The sequence below is a fragment of the Meriones unguiculatus genome, chromosome 3 (assembly GCF_030254825.1).
Source record: "Meriones unguiculatus strain TT.TT164.6M chromosome 3, Bangor_MerUng_6.1, whole genome shotgun sequence".
In the NCBI taxonomy this organism is placed as follows: domain Eukaryota; kingdom Metazoa; phylum Chordata; class Mammalia; order Rodentia; family Muridae; genus Meriones; species Meriones unguiculatus.
Window position 1 is genome coordinate 110,209,739 of NC_083351.1, and position 25,812 is coordinate 110,235,550.

At 36.4% G+C, this 25,812-nt stretch overlaps 1 protein-coding gene across 4 annotated transcripts in view; it reads right to left on the minus strand.

Annotated features, from left to right (window-relative positions):
• Nucleotides 1-287: 287 nt before the first annotated feature.
• Nucleotides 288-25,812, minus strand: part of Cdh12 (cadherin 12) — a 1,315,861-nt gene continuing 1,290,336 nt past the window's right edge. For all 4 annotated transcript variants that reach the window (XM_060380426.1, XM_060380423.1, XM_060380425.1 and 1 more), the window contains 4 exons: nt 14,670-14,791; nt 12,856-12,973; nt 6,888-7,139; nt 288-2,119 (listed from right to left, as the gene is read on the minus strand). In XM_060380426.1, coding sequence (XP_060236409.1) covers nt 1,617-2,119; nt 6,888-7,139; nt 12,856-12,973; nt 14,670-14,791 — 995 coding nt within the window. In that variant the 3' untranslated portion in view covers nt 288-1,616. The remainder of the gene's footprint in view (nt 2,120-6,887; nt 7,140-12,855; nt 12,974-14,669; nt 14,792-25,812) is intronic.

A 25,812-nucleotide genomic window follows, 5' to 3' on the forward strand; every position in this document is an offset into this window, starting at 1 on the left:
GTAAAGTTTAATCTTCATAGTCCACAAATGATAATGTTCTTTACACAGATATTTTTCAATAATACTAGATATTAGCCATATCTTATGCATAGCTCTTTAAGGAACTTTAATTTTTTAAATTACAGGTAGAAGTTGTCAGTTGTTACAACTACATTGTTAAGGATAGATGTGACTTTATGATTAGTTTGCATTTGTTGCATCTTGTGAATTTCTGAATAATGTATAATCCACATGGAATTGATTCGAGCCAAGTAGTCATAAATTCTATCATTTCAAGGACATTTGCATAAGTTCGAGAAGTTTAATCTGAAGAGTGATTTACATAAGAAGTAATTTACATAGGATTTTTGTAGATGAGATAGTGTAGAGGTGAGTATGGGACAATATAATAACTAAATTCACAAAGTTAAAATCTCCAGAACTAGAGAAAGTGAGTCAGCTGCCTGGCATTGAAGTTATGCTCCCTTTGGGATTTAGTCATTGGTATAATTTTCTGAGGTCCCTGACTTTTATTTGTTTAATAGTACAGAATAAACATTTGTATGTGTTATAAGTCATACTGTTTGATATGTATTTTGTTTGAGCCATTCACCAAAGAATCACTAGACAGAAATTCTAAAAATCTCAATGTTGAATTATTCTCATGTTTAAATTAACAGTATATTTTCTTTCAGAAATTCCATTAGAAACACAAGCTGAAACTTTATCTGTCACTGAAAGCTTAAATGATACGGTGACTGGTTTTTTTGAAACTAACTTTTACATACTCATATAGAATTAAACAAAGCAATATTTATTTGACGTTGGAATTTGAGCCCTGAGGCCTCTCTTTATAAAGAGGGATTCTTTTTGTTTCTTCTGTATGATTTTATTTTTTGGAAAACTTACAACTTAATTAACATCTTTTACATGAACTAATGCCATGATTTAAGCATTGCTCTTAGAATTCATGACTTACATATTGAATTTAATAATATTTCATTTATTCCAGTTTCTGAAAGGATAGGAAAAACAAATACCTCTTTTTTTCAGCTTACAATTTACAAGAGAAAAAACCTTTGCCATATAAGAAGATGGGGTTTGGAAAGCATTCTTCTCTGTTCTTGAAAGAAATGAGAGTCAGCATGTCACTGTTGCTCCTTGACATAGAGACACTGCCTTCTTTGTTCCTCTTTATCTCTGAATCCTGCAAAGCTATCACAGCAGAGTGATATGTACACCACTTTAAATGATAAGAGTTTCAATAGGCACTTTAGTGGAATTAAGAAAAATCTCACACTCTTCCACTGTGATGCCACATACCTATCTTCATTCTAGGTTGTCATGTCAGTGAATTGTATTTAATAAGCCTGAGCTCGTCTCAGCATGTTCCTGAAATAACGAAACAAAAGAAAGCAAGTACGTTTTACAAGATTTATCTTGTGTCTACAGAATAAATGAAAATGGCAATATGATAAACAGAGCAACTTGTTTAGAAACTGGATAATAATAATAATAATAATAAAAATAGTGTACTGTAAAACCTTGGAGCGTGTGTGTGTTTGTGTGTGTGTGTTATTTGTGTTACTTTTGTCAAAATTTTCTCCTCTACATGTATATCAGCTTTTTCTCCTCTCCTAGGTAACATTATCAGGGATGTAACTCTCTTCTTCTTCTCCAAACATGTCTGCCAAGACTTTAAAGCGGGGTCCCCAGTCTGAGAGATAATCATAGTCCTGGTCGGCTTCTGTGGTGAGAGAGTCTATGGAGCTGAGTGACTCTGCCACTGACCCATTTCCCTCATAAGCATAAGTGGCCAGCGAATCATATGGTGGGGCAGCTGGATCCGCATCATTTTCCTGCAGCCTTTGGTGAATAAAATCCCTTATGTCTGTGTTATCTTCTACTTGCGGTCTCTGACGAGGTAAACAGAGGGAGTCTGGTTTTATATCCCTGCGAATTTTGTTCTCTTCAATCACCTTGGGATTTCGCAGAGCCCCAATATCAAAAGCCTGGGTGTCTTCCTCCCCACCTCCTTCATCATCATAATGGATGACATTGTCTCTGATGTCTTCCTTAGAGGTCATTAGGGTATCTTTCTTCCTCTGCCTTCTCAGCGCTACATACAGCACAACTATAGCTACAAGAAAACAAAGTTAAAATGTGTTAAATAAAAGCACATGTATCACTTCTTCTCTCTATAAATACTAAAGTAGAGGAATACAGCTGCATTTAAAAAAATTCATAGTATGTTCACAGTTAGAGTATTGTCACTAATAAGTTCATGTATGTGCTTGTGAATGGTCTAAAGGCAACTTCACATTGAAGTGTTAAATACCAGGGAATCAAAGAAATGATATTAGTATTACCAAGTATTTTTCTATCTGTATTTTAAGATTTTGGACTCAGAGAAAACATTGTAACAACAAAAATATGAAAAACATAAAATGTCTCTGCTTACTGTGTGGATATTTGAAGGAAGTGATGGAAAAATGCATGGCTATTTTATTATGAAGAAACATTTAAATATCACTCATAGATAAATTGCCAACTATAAAATTCTTATTAAAATACCAGCTATACTATTCATAGGCATATAACCAAAATATGCTCAACTAAGCAACAAGGACATTTGTACAACCATTTTCAGAGCAGATCTATTCATAATAGCCAGACTCTGGAAACAACCAAAATGTCCCTAAGCAGAGGAATTAATACAGAAATTGTGGTACATTTACACTATGGAATACTATTCAGCTATTAAACATAGGAAACCATGAAATATTCTGGCAAATGGTGGGAAGTATAAAAAATCATCTAATGAGGTAACCCAGAAGCAGAAAGCCACACATGGTATATACTCACTCATAAGTGATTATTAGACATATAGGATAAGCATATAAAAATCTATACTCCTAAAGAAGCTAAAGGACAAAGAAGACCCTAGGGTCCTCATTCAGAATGGCAAATGTGATAGACATCAGTGAAGATAGGGAACAGTACAGGAGCCTACAACAGAGGGCCTCTGAAAGACTCTACTGATAGAGGTATTGAAGCAGATGCTGAGACTCATATCCAAACGTCAGGCAGAGAGCATGGAATTTTATGAAAGAAGGGGGAGCTAAAAAGACCTGGAGAGGGCAGGAGCTCTAAAAGGAGACCAACACAGCCAAAAGAACTGGGCCTTGGGTTCCCTGCAGACATTCATACCCTAACTGAGGACTATGCATGGAGAGAACCTAAACCCCCTGTTCAAATGTAGCCCATAGACTCAGTCTCCAAGTTAGTTCCCTAGTAAGAGGAGCAGGGCCTGTCTCTAACAGGAACTCAATGGCTGGCTCTCTGATCACCTCCCCCTGATGGGGAAGCAGCCTTGCCAGGCCACAGAGGAAGATAATGCAGCTAGGCCTGATGAGACCTGATAGACTAGGGTAAGATAGATGGAGAGGAAGTTCTCCCATATCATTGGACTAGTAAAGGGACATAGCGGAAGAAGAGGGAAGGAGAGTTGAATTGGTAGGAGATGAGGGAGAAAGCCACGGCCAGGATCCAAAGTGAAGGAACTATAATAAATAATACTAATTAAAAAATAAGAATAAATGTTTCTGTAAAATACTCCACATTTTGGTGAGGAAATCAATATTAAAAACCATAAATTAGACATACACATAAAAGCATTAGGAGTACAAGGGTACAAATATAGACTCTATTAAATATGGTTGGAGAGGAGCAAACTTGCTAGGCCACAAATAAGGACATTGCAGCTAGTCCTGAAGATACCTAATAAGCTAGGGTCAGATGGAAGGGGAGGAGGACCCCCCTATCAGTGGACTCGGAAGGAGGCAGGGAGGAGATGAGGGATAGAAGGTGGGATTGGAAGTATAAGAGGGAGGGGGCTACAGCTGGGATACAAGTGAATGACCTGTGATTACAATGAAAAAAAAAATTAAAAAACATGGTTGGAGACTATCTACAAAGAATATTAGCCCCACACATTTCTATTTTTTTATAATTTTAAAGTTTATTAGAATTCCAAATTATTTTAATGTATTTTTAAAAAATTTTTTATTAATTACACTTTATTCACTTTGTATCCCCCTGTAGCTCCCTCCCCCCACAATCCCTCCCATCCTCCCCATTCTCCACACATGCCCCTTCCCAAGTCCACTGACAGGGGAGGTCTTCTTTTCCTTCCTTCTGATCCTAGTCTATTAGGTCTCAGCAGGAGTGGCTGCATTGTCTTTCTCTGTGGTCTGGTAATGCTGCTTCCCCCTCATGGGGAGGTGATCAAAGAGCCGGACAATCATTTCATGTCAGAGGCAGTCCCTGTGCCCATTATAATGGAACCCACTTGGACACTGAACTGCCATGGGCTACATCTGTTCAGAGGTTCTAGGTTATCTCCATGCATGGTACTTGGTTAGAGTATCACTCTCAGGAAATACCCCTGTGATCAGATTTTTTGGTTTTGTTGCTCTCTTTGTGGAACTCCTGTCCTCTCCAGATCTTAATATTTCCCATTTCTTTCATAAGATTCCCTGCACTCTGTCCAAAGGTTGCCCATAAGTCTCAGCATCTGCATTGATAGTCTGCAGGGCAGAGCCTTTCCGAGGCCCTCTGTGGCAGGCTCCTAACTTGTTCCCTGTTTGCTCCTTCTTCTGATGTCCATCCTCTTTGCCTTTCTGGATGGGGATTGAGAATTTTAACCAGAGTCCTCCCTCTTGATCAGTTTCTTTAGGTATAGAGATTTTAGTAGGTTTATCCTATATTTTATGTCTATATGAGTGAGTATATACTGTGTCATCAAAACAAAATGACTGCCTAAAGATTGGGAAAGAATCTTCAACCACTCTATTTCTGACAGAGGGCTAATATCCAGTATATATGAAGAATTAAAGAAGTTGAACAGCAACAAATCAAGTAATCTAATTAAAAAATGGGGAACAGCTAAACAGAGAATTCTCCATAGAGGAATATCGAATAGCAGATAAACACTTAAAGAAATGTTCAACCCCATTAGCCATCAGGGAAATGCAAATCAAAACGACCCTGAGATTTTACCTTACTCACATCAGCATGGCCAAGATGAAAAACTCAAGTGACAACACATGCTGGAGAGGTTGTGGAGAAAGGGGACCCCTCCTCCACTGCTGGTGGAAATGTAAACTTGTACAACCACTCTGGAAATCAATCTGGTGCTTTCTCAGACAGCTAGGAATAATACGTCCTCAATATCCAACTATTCCACTCCTAGGCATATATCCAAAAGAGGCTCAAGTACACAATAAGGACATGTGCTCAAACATGTGTGTAGCAGCATTATTTGTAATAGCCAGAAGCTGGAAACAGCCCAGATGCCCCTCAACTGAGGAATGGGTACAGAAATTGTGGTTCATCTACATAATGGAATATTACTCAGCAATAAAAAAACAAGGAAATCATGAAATTTGGAGGTAAATGGTGGGAACTGGAAAAAATCATCCTGAGTGAGCTATCCCAGAAGCAGATTTCTATTTTTTACCCCAACTTCACAAAAGAACTAAATAGTATGTGGCTGGGTAGCCAGAGAATAGAGGGTTTTTAAATAGAATCTAATGCAGGACAATGAATGCAGGTAGTTCTTATTTATAAGAGGGACTTAATAATATCGGGACAAGTGAAATGTGGATATTCAGGGAGTTTTTGGTAGATAAGCACACTGTACGTATCATTATATAATACTTGTGAGATAACAGTTTGCTTACTTCATGAAACAAAGACTAGGTAGAATATTCTGAGCCTTTCTAAGAATATTTGCAAGTATTACAGGTTCAGATAGCTACTGATTACAGAGGAGAATAGGTGCTATTTAGCTGAGGTCAAATACTAAGCAAAGATGGATAATTTCCTATGTGTGAATTCTATTTGAATATACAGTTTGAAGTTTGTAACATCAGTAAGAACATGCCAGAGACAAATGAAATAAATGAGGATGTGAAGAGTGCTTTGTTCATGTAACCAAGTTATCCACACAGGATTAATATCAATACTGATCACAGTGGTTTAGAAGTTTGCTATCTGTGTTCTCGTGAAGACCTGACTCAGGCACTATTATCTACATCTGCTTACCATCATTTATATTCAAGGGAATAAAAGCAATATCCTTGTTGTTAGAATGTTTAAAAGGATGACTCTGCTTGCTTAAGTTCAATGCCCAGATGTACATCTGTCTCCCTTTGGTGTTAAACAAGTCAAGAGCAAAATAAATAATTTCTCTCATTGAAGTAATCAGTAAATGGAAAATCTGACCAGAATTAATGCCAGAGTGTAAAGCTTTTAGCAAATACAGTGTTACAAAATATGGTGATTTAAAACATTTTCCTAGCAGTGCTTCTGGATATGTTAGTCAGCTCTCCTCTGATAAAGTGGGAATTTTTTAAATTTGTTTTGGGATGTGGGAGGGGTAAAAGACTTTTGGAGATGGCAGCGCAAGCAAAATGTAAACATATTTGGCATCTGTTTGCCTTCTCAATATTTTCTAGCCTCTCTGTTTTCTTCATTATTTCTTGAACTGGAAATTACCAAGTATTATCCAGCTGAGACATTTTTAAATATAATATAGTTTTTGTTAGATAATAACAATTGACAATGTGCAAAATTAATTGAGAAATGGTTTTAAATGGATATTTATCACATCTAGTTTCATGTTGGAAAAAGGAGTCAAATTTTCAACATGCAATTATAAAGACATTATTGATTATGTTTGGTATGTGAAGTATCAACAGAAAAAAAATTTAATACAAAATTATTTTTAGTAACCAATTATTTTCTAACATGCTCAGTAACCAAAAAATAGAGATATTGTAAGTTGAGGAGCAGGTAAAGAGATAGATAGAGATAAAGAGAATCTGATCAATATAGAAACCAACCTAAGAGTATAACAATGCATAGTAGGATTGCAATCAGAGCTCCAGTGCTAAGTCCTACAGGTAGAAAAATGGCTTCCACATTGCAAGACAGGATGGAACCATCAGAGTCACATCTACACACTCGAATAGTCATTGTGTTTGTGCTGCTCTGGACAGGGTAACTGCTGTCTTCTATTATAATAGGAAGAAAATACAACTCCTGCTGCCTGCGGCTGTATCCGTTTCTCCTGGTTTCAATTCCAGCTGTGTTGTCTGAAAAACATGACATTTATGATAACACAGTTACAGTGAGTTTCACTTCAAGTCTTAAATTAGTATCAGCTAAGCAGTAGTATGCTTTTTTAAAAAAAATGAATCTTCACTTAAATTATTTATTATATCATTATAAAAACTATCAAGTTGTGAAAAATGTAATTAAAATAGTACTCTGGGAAAGAGAAACATTAATACCGGTAACATATGGATGGACTTTTCAATTCACAAAGAATAAAGACTTACACCACAAATGATACAAAAGTCAGGTTGTCTTAGTTTTTAATTTTTATTTTTTTATTTCAAAACCTAATTAAGTGGGGAAATTTTTATAAATGTTATGATTCTAAATACTAAAAAACTGAAAGATTGACAAGCAGATTATGAAGGATGTTCTTTGAAATTATTTGTTGGGGAAATGGCAATGAATTGAAAATGTTTTTAAAAGAAATGGTTTCTATTTATATGTTTTTTTCTTTCATTTTTCACATCAATTAGAGTATGAAATATGGGAAGGAAAACACAGCATGTTTAAAAATATCAAAATTCATTAAAATTTCTAAACATCATGAAGTAAATAATTACTATTTACTAGTAGTTGGAAATGTAGTCCAGTGTATTGTTAATGAAATCAACAATAATGATTTTTCACTTTTATTAATACAATAAAATATCTAATCATAGAGTCAGATACCAATATTAAAATTTTTTTAGAAATGTATTTAGTCTTATTTATCTTGAGACAAGTAAACAAACATGTTCTTTTATTCATTCTATAATTTTAATTAAAAATCTTTAAAAATTTTTAAGTATAAACTTGATAATATCCTCAGGAATTGGGTAAATAATTAAAAAGTGTACTATATATTAAAAGAAAGTTATGTTAGATATATATACTATTCTAGTCACAATCTACCATATCTATTATAGGTTGAATTTACAACTTTTATTTAACCTGCTTCTTTATACTTACTGCCATAAGAAGCACCTTTATGAGAAAACTTTGTAGATAAAAGACTAAGTTTTGCTTTGTAAGGATTATTTATCATCATTTTAGAGACTATATATATATATATATATATATATATATATATGAGAACCTGGACAAATAGTTTTTAATAAGCTCATCCAACTTAATCATCATTGGACATACCTATCTGTGTAATCATACATCTAGATTACTGTCCACTCTCATGCTTCTTTAGATTCAAGCGTTAAAATACACAAGGTTTCCCATACATGCAAGGAACAATATATGTCTGAGCATGAATATATATGTATATATGTACACAAATATAAATACCTATATATATATATATATCCCACATGTATACATACATATATGCATATGCTTGCAGTAATGACTAGAGAAAAAAAAGGCCATGAACTTGAAGGACAGTGGAAAGAAGGGAGGGGTTGGAGGGAGGAAAGGGAAGAGATAAATGTAACTATATTATAATCTTTTTTCTTTATTATTTTTTTTTCAATGCAGTTTATTCAGGAACCTTGAACAATCATCTGACCCTGGGGAAAGCCAGCCCACAGCTTAAATAGCCTCTGGGTAGCCAACCCAGGCGTGCCATGTGGGCAATGCAGATAGGTCCACATACATGGAAGCAAGCCAGATCCTCAGCCTTAGCCAAATGTGGAGTTGTTCGTGACAGAGAGCACTCACCATCGGGAAGGTGGAAGGCAGAAACCAGCTCCATCTTTAAGGCATAGCGTTCCGCAGCTCTCTACAGTTCCCCCTTTTTGTTTTAGACGCATCAGGCAAGAGTAGAGGTCTGATCTCTGATATTAGAAATAAATTGGGACTTTGTACCGATGTTCATTTAGGTGTCATCCACCCAAAGAGCATCAGACCTGTCTGATACCTTTTTCTCAGAGGCGGGACCTGGGGCATCAACCCGCATGCAACCAGACATGCTCTTCTCTGGGTCCAAAGCGGCTGACCCTGAGTGCGGTGCTTAGCCTCGCATCTTGAGCGTAACATTTTAGCTTTTTATGGTATCCAACCATGCTTGGGGAGAATGTCCTGCTTCAATGGCTGTAAAGGCCTGAATGATCATGGCTGCATCACACTGTTGTGAGACTCTAATCTTGCATATATACCACAGGCAAACCAAGGAGACCAACACCAGAAGGCCTGCTAACGCTCCCAGGCCCGCCCATTCCTTCAGATGATTCATGGCTGCAGCAATCCATGATGATAATCCTGTGGCTAGTCCTGCGTCCACTCTGGTAGAATTTACTGTGACAATGGCCACTCTCAGCTGCTCCATCTTAGTATCGAATTCTCCAGGAGCAAATTGATACACTATGGCAAATCGCTCAACTTGGCTGTCAATGAAAATATGCTGGACTTTGAGTCACTAGCATATAACATGAGAATTTTTCCTGTGCTGCAAATCTGTCTAAACAATTGTCGAGCTATATTTTAGGTAATTGGACTGGAGAATTCTTTATTATTTTTATATTAATTACAGTTTTTTTACTTTGTATCCCAGCTGTATCCTTCTCCCTCATTTCCTCCCAATCCCATCCTTTCTTCCTCATCTCCTCCCTGCCCTTCTCTAAGGCCACTGATGGGGGAAGTCCTCCTCCCCTCCAATCTGATCCTAGCCTATCAGGTCTCTTCAGGACTGGCTACAATGTCCTCTTCTAATATTTTTAAGATGAAGGAAAACATCAAGGTATCTTCACCATGAGCAATCTACCCAAAGAGATTAAGTGGAGGCAAATCTTTGCGCTAACGATAGCCATAAGGAAATGAAGACTGACTGAAGCACCATCAATATTCTCAAAACCCAGCGATTACCTCCATTGGGTTGAGTCAAAGGAGGCATGTACGGACAGAGATCATAGCCTGAGGGACCATCATTAGGACAAGAAAAATAAAAAATATAAAGCTCTTTGGAGTGATGAAGCAATTTTGTATTTTATAGCTAAATTTAGAGAAAAGGGAACCTAAAATATTTGCTTCTAATATATTGTTAATGATAAGTGAATATGCTCTATTTCTTGTTCTTTGTTTTATGGGGGAATGGTACATAAAACATCATTTCTATGCTTAAAATGTTTCAATAAACTGAAAATATTTAACAAATATAATTTATAATAGAGAGAGGAGCACAGAAAATTATGTAGAAATTTTCAAGTTGCATTTTCTGTTCTTGAATATTGGTTTTGAATTCATTAAAATTTTAACTTTGCACTACCAAATGTTATATAAGACATTCAGTATTTATATTACAAGATATAGTTACATAGAGAAGATAAATATCCAAAGTCAAATAAAAAAAACTATACATACATGCCTTCTGTAAAATGGTCAGTATTTCTGTGTAGTGATTTAACCATCTACTTAGTTATTCAAGATTCAGACCTTGAAGTTTGATTTTTCTTCATTAAAATAAAAAGATGCAGCAAAAATCTTTATCAATTTGTTCTCCACTAAGTTAGCTTAGTCTTCACAGCCATTAGATACGGTCACACTGATCTTTCTAAACAAGAATTCTGATCATATTAAACTGTCGCTCCAATTTTTCAAAATTTTCAAAGATCATTGAATTTAAGTTCTTTACTAACATCTTATAAATAGGCTGAAAACACGATTTTGTTTCAGTTGCTTTTCCTATTGCTGACAAAAGACCCCAAGACCTAAGGCACTTTTGTGGCTCTTCAGGGGGTAAGATTCATGACTATAAGGTTCTACAGCATGGCAGCAGGCAGCCAGGCAAGCTAGCTGATATGGCCCTAAGCCAGGGCTGAAGATTTACACCTTGATCCACAATCAGGAAGTAAGAAAATTGACTGAAAGTGACATAGGCTTTTGATAGCTCAAAGCAGGCCCCAGAGACAGACCCTCCTCCATTAAGTCCTTATCTTCTAATCATTTCCAAACAGTTTCAGCAACTAGTAACCAAGTGTTCAAACATCTGAGTCTATAAGGGCATTTTCATTCAAACTACCACAGGCTCCATTTGCTTAGACAGCATTATTTTCTATATATTTTCTATCTAAATACTGACCTCTTGTACATTTTAAACTGTTACTGTCTTCATTATAAAAGCATGTACTATGGTATTTTTAAAGTCATACATTTTAGTGTGCTTTTTACTTAAAACCAACAACTATTCTTCATATCACACTGTAGGATGGAGCCAAACCATTCGAGTTCATCAATGAGAAATATGATAACTCAGACTTTCTTCCCTCTAGTTATTGCACAAATTAGGCTTTCTCCGACAGCCTTTAGTTTCGGGGAATTGTCACAATCATCTATATGTCATTATATTATTTTTACTAGTTTTAAAAACAAAATCTGATGGGGAGCAGCCTTGCCGTGCACAGAGGAGGGCAATGCAGCCAGTCCTGATGAGATGTGATAAGCTAGGGTCAGATGGAAGGGGAGAAGGACCTCCCCTAGCAGTGGTCTTGGACAGGGGCATAGGAGGAGATGAGGGAGGGAGAGTGGGATTGGGAGGGAATGAGGGAGGGGCTACAACTGGGATACAAAGTGAATGAACTGTAATTAATAAAAAAATAAAAATTTAATAAAAAAATCTGTTAGGACTTCAATTTTTCCACCAAATATTATATTATATTATATTATATTATATTATATTATATTATATTATATTATATTATATTATATTTAATAATTATTACACATTATATAGGTCCATAGAGTATATTATATAGGTCCATAGACTATATTAACACATAAAGTCACAGAAATAATATTTGCAAGTCTTAATACAACTCTGACTTGGAAATGGCTTGACTTTACATTTTTAATTTCATGATGGCACGAAAGTATATTTAAACAAATACTATTAGCAAAATACCTAATACATTTTAAAATCCATTCAAAATTTTGCTAGAAGATTTTGCCCTATTGTAGTTAATGTGGTTGCTCTGATCACACTTAAGACAGAAGAGGAAGAACTTCACATTTGATAAGGGTAACACATCATTTGTAATTGGATCTTTTCTGCTTTTAGGATTAAATTATTAAAAAAAAAAAAAACCAGCACCCCCATCAAATGAGGCACACCCATACATCTAATCCTGCATATGTTTCGGTTCTTGCTTGTAATATTAACAGATATAGTAATATTAGACAGAGCAGTATTGATGGCAAATATTATTGTCAAAGAGGAGTGGAAGACATGTTGGCAGAAAATGCAGCTAGGATTATCTCGACAGAAACATTTCAAGCATTGTACTAAAGGCCTTCCATATGGTCTTAATACGGATGCTGCGAGGCTGAATTTATTTAGGGTAATTTTGTCAGTTGTAGCCACTAGGGTATAATGCAGTGGGAATAAAATCCTGTTCACTCTAATTGAACTTCCCAATTCGTAACCTTGAGCTGTTTGTTGCTCAAATAAAATAGAATACAGAATTAGTTTGCATGTATAAGAAATGTGCTTATCACTATACTGCTATATTCAAAGCAAGGAAACACTCAGTTTCCTGAGAGCGTTTTAGTTGCTTGAATCTTTAAAAGCCTAGACCCTTTTTTAAGAAAAGAAACCTGTATTAACTGATAATCATCATTGAGTAATCATTTGTTACTATTAACATTTTTATATTTCTTATATACGGATTTCTGTTGTAGAAAACTGCTTTTAGAAAAAATATTGATTCCTCTCCCTATGCCCTTTGACAAAAGTACATAATAGGTAAATTGGTAAGTGGTTATACTTACTTTTGAAGTCATGAACTGTAAAATTTGGTTTGATGGCAGCCTCTGGTGACAATCTAAAGGAGAACTGTTGCCCAGAAGGTGAAAGATCTCGGTCTGCAGCACTGACTATCTGAATTATCTGAAACAAAGTTGAGATTAAACTTGAAGTCAGTCATCAATTTCACAGGGAACTTTACACAGCAAGCTAATACCTTTATTAAATAATGAATGGAAGTGGACAGAAATGACATTGTTTGAATCAGTATGAGTGGCCTCAATTACTTACACTTACCTTTTGAAAGTAATTCTCCAAGCATTTACAGGTAATAATGGCAGCTACGATCAGAAAACACAGGCTGATTCTAAATCAATATTTGTGTAACCAAAAAGCTTACCAGCATTGAAAATGCTCTCTAACAAGCAAAATAAAATTAAAAGGCACTTGCTTGCATGTTAAATTCAGTGAAATAAATGCTCTCTATACTAAATATAAAAGTCTTTCTAGATACAAGACATTTGATTATCTAGGTATCCTTGAAAGGGAAAAAAATATTAAAGAACAAGTACCTTTTTGAGAGTAGATTTATTAAAAAAATTAAATGATGAGACAGATAATAAGTACTTGTTTCTGTTGCTGTTCTACCTCTACCCCATTGTTTAGGATTATGTAATATGTGTTTTTCTGTTACTTGGACGAGGAAATATTCACATCTTTATTTCAAAATGTCTCCCACAGTGCTCCCAGAAATAATATATGTTGGCTAGAACCTAAATACTTCAGCATTGTGCCCTTCAGATTTAAACTAAAAATGATTTTGGAGGTTGATGCTGTAAAAATTGTAAATAACTTCATAGATCAGCAAATTAGAAGGCATAACAGGTATAATATCCAAGAACTCTATGTCAGAGAAAAGATTAGGAAATATATAAGGGAAAGGGCTAAAAATGTGGAAAAGATCCAAGCAAATGAATTATCTACAATAATAGCTTAGACTACTCACAGAAGAATCTGGTCTTGGTGGATAAATACATATAAAAAGACTTTCAGAACTGTGATTCATCTACTACTTTTTTTAAAATGATTTCTGGTTGTAATCTAATCTCATGATTGTTTTCTGCCTTACTACAAATATACAGATACATATGTGTGTGCCTGTGTGTGTGAAAGATAGATTATACATAGGTAAATACTAGATAGATATTGGATAGAAAGAAAGAAAGACAGATATATAGACAGATGAAAGTTCGATGAAAGATAGTATTAGAGGGGTGATAAGTATCAATATTAGTGACAAGGAAAAAATGAATTTACTTAGTAAGATTTTCACAGTATGAATTCCTTCCACAGAACATGTCTTATTTGTCTCACACAATTATCATGGCTTACAATTGTGCATAAAATAACATCTAGAAGATCTAGATCATGGAAAGTAGCAGTTTAGTAAGTTTTACCATAAGAAATGTTACGACTTTTCTTGATTGTCGACTTGATCAGATATGGAATGAACTTAAATCTAAGTGACTGCTTCCACCTGTGAGGGAATTTGATTGAATTATTTAAGACGGGAAATGCCATCCTAAATCTGAGTCTCTTAAGGAGGGAGGATCAACCTCAAATACGGGCCACACCTCCTGCTGTTTGCTGTGTTACTGTGGTGCTACATTTACCTGCATCTATCTACTGCTAATTCCCATTGAGCCTATCACATTCATAAAATGTCTGATGCAGAAAAGTAGCTACATTCTTTTGTATTCATGTCCGGACTTAAAACCTAAAGCACACACACATACAGGGGAATGTTATTCCACATTTATTAACAATATTAACAACATACCTGTCCTGGTTTAGCATTTTCACACACAGCTGTCTCATATGGCACAGATATTTCTGGAGGAAATTCATTGACATCTAGGACATTAATTAGTATGTTAACTTTGCTGGTTAATAAAGGGTTACCTGATTAAAACATAAAAAGAAAAACAATAATTACAAAACATGCCTATTGGTTCTCTGGAAGCCACATTTTTTAAAATTTAATTTTAAAATTTATTTACTTCATATCCTGATTGTAGCCCCTCCCTTGTCTCCTCCCAGTATTGCCCTCCCTCCCTCTTCCCTCCTATTCCCCTCTCCTAGTCCTCAGAATGGGGGAGAGGGAGCTCCTCCCCTACATTCTGACCCCAGCCTAAGAAGTCTCAGTAGGATTACCTGCATCCTCTTCCTCTGTGGCCTAACAAGCCCCTCTTCCCCACCAGGATGAAGTGATCAAAGAGTGGGTATGAGAGTCTATATCAGAGACAGCCCCTATTCCACTTACTAGGAGGCCCACATGAAGACTGAGCTGCCTAGGAGCTATATCAATACAGTATAGACATTATTATGAGTTTCTTTTTGTACATAAAATTCTGAAGATTGGTTTTGTAAACCTTTCTACAACTTAAAATTGGAAAGTAAAAAGAGCAAGTTTTGATAAAGGTTTCTTGAAATTCTTCAGTTTTACATATGTGTATATATATTTTTATTTTTATTTTTTATATTAATTACATTTTATTTAATTTGTATCCCAGCTGTAGCCTCCTCCCTCATTCCCTCCCAATCCCACCCCCCATCTCCTCCCTACCCGTCTCTAAGTCCACTGACAAGGGAGTCCTCCTAACTTATAGTTTATATATATGTGTACTATATATAAACTATATATACATAGTTTATACATAGATATATACTATATATACTCTGTATATGTATATATGTACTATATATAAACTATATGTACATAGTTTATATATACATATATATACAAAATATATATATAATATAAATTAGAGTTTATAAACATAGTATATATATAAACTATGTTATGACTACAAAATTACTTAAAGCAGTGAAGTAATCCACTAAATCAAATGCTAATAAAATTCATGAAAAATAATATACCAGTTCAATTCCTCAACCAGATGATGATGATGTGAGGCTCAGTATTTCTATATATTCTGGGAAGTGAATCTCAAATTTAAAGTACAAGATTCACATTTTATTTGATTAAGTTTGTTAGAGGATGGGTTGTGTTCATCAGGCAACAGATTTTCTCAGTTAAGTACATTTATCATAGAAATTTACTTCCATAATCTAAAAGTAGTAATTAAATTTTTTAATTTTTTTTATTTATTATTTGTTACAATTTATTCATTTGTATTCCAGCTGTGGCCCCTTCCCTCATCTCCTCCCAGGATCACCCACTCTCTCTCTTCTCCCCCAATGCCCTTGCCTTAGTCCACTGATAGGGGAGGTCCTTCTCACCTCTATCTGACCATGGCATATCAGGGTCTGGGTCAGATACATCAGGACTGACTGCATTCTTTTCCTCTTACACAAGGCCTATTTTAATCCACCACAATTTCACTTTTGGCAGATTACTACTTTGTTTTTCTTTTTTTGCTCTTGAAATGTGGTTGAACACCCATTTTCATTAGTAAATTTTGCAAAAAGAGCATCACTATTATCTTATTATTAAGTCTTTCTTCAAAGGCATGTTTATTTTTCATATTTTAACTAAGATAAATCTTTTTGTGTGTAAATTTATCTTGTGTACTATAGGATACTAAGATTTCCCAAGACTCATTATTATACTATAAAAAATCATTTTATATTTCAAATAGCAACTGGCAAAGCAATAACATCTCTGCATAAAAACCACTATGATAATGTAAGTATAAAATATTTGCCAAAGTATTTAACTTATTAGAGTAATACAGATTTATTTTATTTAGTGATGCAATTTGTTGAAATGTGTTGAAAAGTAGTGACCTATTTTATTTTATTATTATTAATAATTACAATTGATTCACTTTGTATCTCAGCTGTAGTCCCCTCCCACATCTTCTCCTGGTCCAAACCATTCTCCCTCCCATCATGTCCCTCCCTCCCTCCCCCAGTTCACTGTTAGAGGAGGTCCTACTCCCCTACTATCTGAAGCTAGCCTTTCAGGTCTCATCAGGAGGAGCTATTTTCTGAGCCCCTTGTTCATATTTGGAACAATCATGTAAAATTTATCATGAGTATTTTCATGAAGACATTTGATATTAAAACTACATAGAATTTAGGTAGTATGGGATTCAAGTAAAACAATTTAAATTCTAAATTTAACCAAAAAACACTGATGGAATGATGACTTCTGTGAAAACCCTAGAGAAGAGATATTTTATATTTAAAAGATAATTTTGAACTTATATGAAGACACAGTTTTCATGCTATTTTTCTTTATGATAAATGGCAAATGTCCTTATTGTGTACTTGAACATCTTTGGATATATGCCTATGAGTGGTATAGCTGGATCTTGAGGTATCACTATTCCTAATTGTCTGCGAAAGCTCCAGATTGATTTCCAGAGTGGTTGTACAAGTTTACATTCCCACCAACAGTGGTGGAGGGTTCCGCTTTCTCCACAACCTCTCCAGCATGTGTTGTCATTGAGTTTTTGATCTTAGCCATTCTGATGGGTGTAAGGATAAATGGCACTCTAGATATCAATAACAATAGAAAAAGAAATTAGCTTAATCCACAGTTGGATTTATGTAGAATATTAATACTCAGTAGGGAGTTTATGAGATGAAGTATCTTGATCAAATGATAACTCTAAAAATCTATAAATGATGGAACTAGAAAAGATCATCCTGAGTGGGTTAACCCAGAAGCATAAAGACACATATGGTATGTTCTCACTTATAAGTGGATATTAGCTACATAATGTAGGATAAACATACTAAAATCTATAGTCCTAAAAAAGCTAACCAACAAGGAAGACCCAAGGGAAGAGACTGCAATCTAATTCGGAAGGGCAAAATGGATAGATATCTGAAGTAGGAGAACACAGGGAATAGGATAGGAACGTACAACTGAGGACCTCTGAAAGGCTCTACTGAACAGTGTAGCAAATGAGATGCTGAGACTCAGCCAAACTTTGGGCAGAGTGCTGGAATACTTATAGAAGAAGAGGGAGATAGAAAAACTGGAGGGACAGGAACTCCAAAGGAGACCAACAGAGGCAAAAATAAATGAATAAATAAAAACTTGACCCAGGGACCCTGCAGAAACAGATGCTCCAACCAAGGACCATGTGTTGAGAGGACCTAGACCCCCTGCCTCAGATGAAGGCCATAGGCATCTCAGTCTCCAAGTGGATGCCCTAGAGGGGATCAGGAACTGTCTCTGACCTGAACTCAATGGCTGGCTCTTTGATCACCTCTCCTTAGGAGGTGCAGCCTCCCAGCCCACAGAGGAAGATGATGCAGCCAGCCCTGATGAGATCTGATAGGCTAAGGTCAGATAGAAGGGGAGGAGGTCGTCCCCTAACAGTGGACAAGAGGAGGAGCACAAGAGGAGAAAAAGAAGGGTGGGTGGGACTGGGGGGGCTACAGCCAAGATACAATGTGAATAGAGTGTAATAAAACAATAAGCAAACAACAAACTTAAAAAAACATATAAGTGAGAGAATTGTTTCAATATTGCATTACAGATGTTTTCCATAGGAGAGCAATCACAAATTAGCTTATTTATTTTTATTTTAGTACGCATTTGTTTTGTTCGTTTGTTTGCTAGCATGTTTGTATTTTGAGACAGGATTTCTCTGTGTAGCTCTGGCAGTCTCAGAACTAACTTTGTAGATAGATCAGGCTGGCCTTAAAGTCACAGAGATCCACCTGTTTCTGCATCCCAAGTGCTGGGAGTAAAGGTGTGTGCCTCCACTGTGGAGAGAATACAGAGTAGTGAGGAGCAGTGGTGGCTCCTCCAGAGGACATAACTTTGAATCCAAGCACCCACATGGCAGCTTTCAGTAGTCTATGACTCCAGTATGAGTGAATGAAACCATTTTCTGGACTTATCCTTACTGCTCACAGATGACATATGAATATACACACAGCCAAAATAATAACATCCAGAAAATCATATTAAAAACTCAAACAAAAATTTGAAAAATAATTTAAATTCAGTAACTGTGTATTTCACTGTGCTGAGATACCTACTAGTTAGATACCTAAAAAGGGAACTCTAAAAAGGAGAAAAAGAATTCACACTCTCTGAGCTCTCTGAAGTACACAATGATCAGCATCTGCAGTAGCTGAAAATGACAATACAAGGAGCAATTACACTGGGAGGATTACCAGAGAACAAACCTGAATAATACATATATTAGAAAAGAAATATAGCCCCCTGTTACACATATGTGTAGTTTACAAAGAGTGATGTCTTATTTCTTTTTGTAGCTGATAGTCAGTAAATAATATTCAAATGAGAGAGTGTTTCTAGGGCACAAATGATAAGTATAATTGAGAATAGTTTGAGAACTGTGTATTTCCAACAGACACAAAGCTTATAATATTACTATGCACAGGAGCTGCTGAGATTTTTATTAAACAGTTATATCTCCTGAATAACAATGGAAGTTAAAATTCAGTTCTGCATGTGTCCTGAAATGAAAGTACAGTAAACTCAAGAATGGATTCACAGTCTTTAATGCTAAGAAATTGAATAGCTGTAGTACAAACTGGGTGAGTTATAATAACTGAATAATGAGGGCTTTCAGTTTTAGGAATGTTATTGTTTATATTATAAGGTAGACTACAAGGGTTGTATAGTAGCTATATCAAACTACAGTGTCAATCTAGTCTGAAACATCCACAAAGGATTTATATTATTCGTATACATCTATGCTATAGATTTCTTCCTTGGCTGTTGGTGATTAAACATGATCCTCAAAGGAAAAAAAATGGTAAAACTTTTATTCCAATGAAAACAGTGGAAAAAATCTATAATAGATTTTAAATTTGTACAGTAACAAAACTAAAAACATTTTGAGTTTTTTGGGAGAAAGGAGAACTCTACTCCACTGCTGGTGGGAATGTAAACTTGTACAACCATTATGGAAATCAATCTGGTGCTTTCTGCAACAATTAGGAATAGTGCTTTCTCAAGATCCAGCTATACCACTCCTAGGCATATATCCAGAAGATGCTCAAGTACACAATAAGGACATTTGCTCAACCATGTTTGTAGCAGCTTTATTTGTTTTCTTTTTTTTTTTTTTGTATTGATTACACTTTATTCGCTTTGTATCCCCCTTAAGCCCTTCCTGATCCCACCCTCCCTTCCCCTTCTTCATGCATGCCCCTCCCCAAGTCCACTGATAGGGGAGGTCCTCTTCTCCTTCCTTCTGATCTTAGTCTACCAGATCTCATCAGAAGTGGTTGCACTGTCATCTTCTGTGGCCTGGTAAGGCTGCTCCCCGCTTAGGGGGAGGTCATCAAAGAGCAGGCCAATCAATCCATATCAGAACAGTCCCTCTTCTCATTACTATGGAACTCACTTGGACACTAAACTGCCATGGGCTACATCTGTGCAGGGGTTCTAGGTTATCTCCATGCATGGTACTTGGTTGAAGTATGAGTCTCTGGGAAGACCCCTGTGTTCACATTTTCTCGTTCTGTTGCTCTCCTTGAGGAGTTCGTGTCCTCTCCAGATCTTACTATTTCCCACTTCTTACATAAGATTCCATGCACTCTGCCCAACAGTTGGCCATAAGTCTCAGCATCTGCTGAGTCTGCAGGACAGAGCCTTTCAGAGGCCCTCTGTGGCAGGTTCCTAGCTTGTTTCCTGTTTTTGTCTTCTTCTGATGTCCTTCCTCTTTGCCTTTCAGGATGGGGATTGAGCATTTTAGTCAGGGTCCTCTCTCTTGATTAGTTTCCCTAGATGTACAGATTTTAGTGGGTTTATCCTAATTATATGTCTATATGAGTAAGTATATACTGTGTGTGTCTTTCTGCTTCTGGGACAGCTCACTCAGGATGGTCCTCTCCAGGTCCCACCATTTACCTGCAAATTTCATGATTTCCTTATTTTTCATTGATGAGTAATATTCCGTTGTATAGATGTACTACAATTTCTGCATCCATTCTTCAGTTGAGGGGCATCTGGGCTGTTTCTAGGTTCTGGCTATTACAAATAAAGCTGCTACAAACATGGTTGAGCAAATGTCCTTATTGTGTACTTGAGCCTCTTTTGGATATATGCCTAGGAGTGGTATGGCTGGATCTTGACTTCATTTATAATAGCCAGAAGCTGGAAACAACCCAGATGCCCCTCAGCTGAAGAATGGATACACAATCATGGTGCAGCTACACAATGGAATATTACTCGGAAATTAAAAAAAAAGGAAATAATGAAATTTGCAGGCAAATGTTGGGAACTGGAAAAGATGCGCCTTAGTGAGGTATCCCAGAAGCAGAAAGACATAAGATGTATACTCACTCATAAGTGGGAATTAGACATATATTATAGGATAAACATACTAAAATCTGTACATTTAAAGAAACTAATTAAGAAGAAGGACCCTAGGTAAGATTATCAATCCTCAGTCAGAAAGGCAAACAGGATGTACATTGGAAGAGGGAGAAAACAGGGAATAGGACTGGAGCCTACCACAGAGAGCCTCTGAAAGGCTCTACCCTGCAGGGTATCAGAGCAAATACTGAGACTTATAGCCAGACTTTGGGCGGAGTTCAGGCTATCTTATGAATGAAGGGGGAGATAGAAAGACCTGGAGAGGACCGGAACTCCCCAAGGAGAGCAACAGAACCAAAAAATTCTGGGGACATTTGTCTTTTCTGAGACTGATACTCCAACGAAGGACCATTCATGGAGGTAACCTAGAACCCCTGCACAGATAGAGCCCATGGCACTTCAGTGTTCAAGTGAGTTCCATAGTAATGGAAACAGGGACTGTCTCTGACATGAACTGATTGGCCTGCTCTTTGATGACCTCCCCCTAAGGGGGGAGCAGCCTTACCAGGCCACAGAGGAAGACAATGCAGTTACTCCTGAGGAGACCTGATAGGCTAGAATGAGAAGGAAGGAAAGGAGGAACCTCCCCCATCAATGGACTTGGAAAGGGGCATGTGTGGGGAAGGGGAAGGGTAGGATTGGGAGGCGAGGCTAGAGGGAGCTACAGTTGGGATACAAAGTGAATAAACTGTAATTAATTAAAATTAAAAAATAAAAAACAGAAATATAGAAAAAAGAGAAAAATTAAACTTCAAATAAACAATACATTTTAAAATACATATTATCAGGATACATTAGATTAAGAAATATAGTCTTAAAGCAAACCAATCACCTAAAATGAGTTAGATGTAGATGGCAGAACACAAATTTCTTTGACTACTAATCTACAAATTCCTTGACAATCACTAAGCTGTTTGTTGTTTGTTCACTGAGTGTTTGTCTGTGATTGTTGGCTCAAGATGACCTTAGGCAGCAGTTCTGCAACCTCAGCTCCTGGATTCCAAGTGTTTGATACCATATAAACCTAATACTTATTTTACTTCTATTGGTCCTTAGTCAACAAGACCTATTACACATAACATTAACTCAAGGTGCCACCTCACTTTATTGTAAAGTATTTGATATTTTTAAATTTCTCTGCAATATTTATCTTTAGCATGATAAAAAGTGCTATGATTTGCACCCAGCTTGAGTATGAAATGTAAAACATCATTAATCACCAGAAAACTGTAAATTAATGCTATAATTGAATAACAAATCCTTCTATCAAGAATGTCTGTTTCAAACTAACAAACCACAAACAAAATATGCAAGTGAGGATATGGAGAATGGAGTGAGTATATAAACTAAAAAAAAAAAAATGTTGTGGAAAGCAGGGCAGAGTTTTCCTTGCATAGCTTATCCTTGAAGTACCATAAGATCTTGCATCCCACTTCTTAGTATAATGCAAATAATGGAAGTCATTATGTCCCCAAGATGTTTATACTCCTACACTCATTGCCTTATATTTTCTAAGGCCAATAAATAAAACAATAATATTATGTAGTTTGTGACATTTGGATAAAGATTATAAACAAATAAATGAGCCAGAATTGTTTTGTTGTAAAAAAAAATGACATATATTCAGCTGTCAATTATACTAAGTGTACTGATATATAAAGTGAAAAGTAAAACCACTGATATACTCCTAGACAAAAGCATGAGAAGATAGAAGAATAATAAAACAGGGTGTGAATGGGTAGAAGACATAAATAATCCATTTAGTTAATATAAACAGTTTATAAAATATCTACAATAGAGTTAAAAGTTAGTGGAAGAAATTCAGAGATGAAAATACATCATCATTTTATAAACCTCACTACACAGGTCAACTTCTACATTAATGTACTTTTACCCATTGTGGATCTTGTACCATTCTGTGCACATTTTGCCTCCAATACTATCACCTGCTTCTGGAAATTACCATTATTTTGCCGAGTGTATGAGTTTTTTTTTTTTTTGATCTCACAAAAGAATGACTGTATTCAAAGAGATTCCTTGAGTCTAAGACTTTTTTTGTCATTTATTTATTTTATTCACTTTACATCCTTGTTGCCCCTTCCCATCTCCCCTTCTGGTCCCACCATCTCTCCGTTCCCTCTCTCCTTTTCCCCAGAAAAGAGGAGCTCCCTTTCCCATCCACCCCAGCTCATTAAGTTGCATAAAGACTGAATTTGTCCTCTTCCCTTGTGGCCTGTCAAGTCAGTCCTGCCAGGGGAAAGTGATCTAAAAGCTAGCAAGTGAGTCCAGGTCTGATGTAGTCCTCACTTCCCTTACTATAGGATCCACTTGAATCCTAAGCTGCCCATCTGCTCCATTTTTGTAGGGGGCTAGGTCCAGTTTATGCATGGTCCTTGGCTGATGCTTCAGTCTCAACAAACCCCTCCAGTCCCTGGTTAGTCAGCCCTGTTGTTTTTTGTAGGGCTCCTGCCACTTCCTGGTTCTATCCATCTACCAATGTATGGCCGTGAGTCTTGGCATCTGTTTTGAGTCAGTGCTTGGCAGAGCCTCTCAGAGGACAACTCTGACAGGCTCTTTTGTGCAAACTTAGCAGAGTATCATTCATACGAGGGTGGGTGGCACTCTCCAATAGCATGTGTCTTTGGTTGGGCCAGGCATTGGTTGAGCATTTTCTCAAACTCTGCATTTTTCAAATTTTAAATTAGTGTTTGGAATTTTTCTATAATATGTTTTGCTCATATTTACTGTCTTTAAAACTCCTCCAAGATAACTGAAATATCGAAACATTTACCTTTTAAATATAGAATCTACTTTCATTCCCTATGTTTACCTAATGTTCAAAAATACATCAAAATTTCTCTTCAAACAATGAGTAGTACTTATTGATTATTCTTTCATATTTTGCGGGGTAGCTCTACTGTGCCCAATGAGGATAAAACAGAAATATTTGAGAAAAACAGGAAATAATTTATTTCTTAAATTTCAACTTTATTTTATAATTTTTTTAAATTTAATGTTATTTATATATTTATTTGTTACAATTTATTCACTTTGTATCCCCACTGCAGCCCCCCCACTCACTTCCTCCCAGTCCCACCCACCCTCTGTCTTTTCTCCCTTTGCTCTTTCCTTAGTCCCCTGATAGGGGAGGACCTCATTTCCTTCTATCTGACCCTAGCTCATCAGGGATCATCAACGCTGGTTGCATCATCTTCCTTTGTGCCTTGGCAAGGCTGCACCTGCCATGGAGAGCTGATAAAAAAAGCCAGCTACTGAGTTCATATCAGAGACAGCCCCTGTACTCCTTATTAGGGAACCCACTTGGGAACTGAGCAGCCAATGGGCTTCCTTTGAACAGGGAGTCTAGATCCTCTCCATGCTTGGTCCTTGGTTGGAGTATCAGTCTTGACAGGCCCCCCTGGGCCTAGGTATTTTGGCTCTGTTGGTCTCCTTCTGGAATTCCTGTGACCTCCAGTTCTTTCTATCTCCTTCTGCTTCTATAGGATTCTGGAAATCTACCCAAAGTTTGGCTATGAGTTTCAATATCTCCTTTAATACACGTGGGTAGAGTCTTTCAGAGGTCCTCTGTGGAAGGCTCCTGTCTTGTTCCTTGTCTTCTCTTGTTCTGATGTCTATCCTGTTTGCCCTTCTGAATGAGGATTAAGCATCTTCCTTATGGTCCTCCTTGTTGTTTAGCTTCTTTAGGACTGTATACTTTAGTACATTTATCCTATATTATATGTCTAATATCCACGTATACATGAGTATATATCATATGTGTCTTTCTGATTCTGGGTTACCTCACTAAGGATGACCGTAACCAGTACCCATCATTTGCCTGCAAATTTCATGATTTCTTTATTTATAATTGCTGAGTAGTATTCCATTGTTTAGATTACCCCACTTTCTGTATCCATTCCACCTTAAGGGACATCTAAGTTGTTTCCAAATTCTGGCTATTATGTATAAAGCTGCTATGAATATAATTAAACAAATGTCCTTATTGAATGGTGGGGCATCATTGGGGTATATGCCTAGGAGTGGTATAGATGGATTTTGAGGTAGCACTATTTCTAATTGTTTGAGAAATCACCAGATTGATTTCCAAAGTGGTTGTACAAAGCTACATTTCCACCAGCAATGGAGGAGGGTTCCCTTTTATCCACGTCCTATCCAGCATGCATCATCCCTTGAATTTTTGATCTTAGCCATTCTGATGGGTATGAGGTGAAATCTCAGGGTGGTTTTGATTTACATTTCCTGAATGACTGAGGATGTTGATCATTTCTTTAAGTGCTTTTCTGCTATTTGATATTCCTCTGTTGAGAAGTCTCTGTTTAGCTCTGTACACCATTTTTTAATTAGATTACTTGGTTTGTTGATTTTGAACTTCTTCAGTTCATTATATATTCTGGATATTAGCCCTCTGTTAGATGTAGGGTTGGCAAAACAGGAAATAATTTAAGTGAAAACTTAAATTGATTGGAAGTGAAAATGAGTCAATGAGACATTAACTTTAGTATTCTGATATCAGTAGGGAGACTGAGCATGTAAATCATGGAAAATAGCATTACAACAGTGACATTGAGCGATAGTTATCTCAGGAGTTTGCGCAATGTTCATGTATGTACTCTTGCAGTTA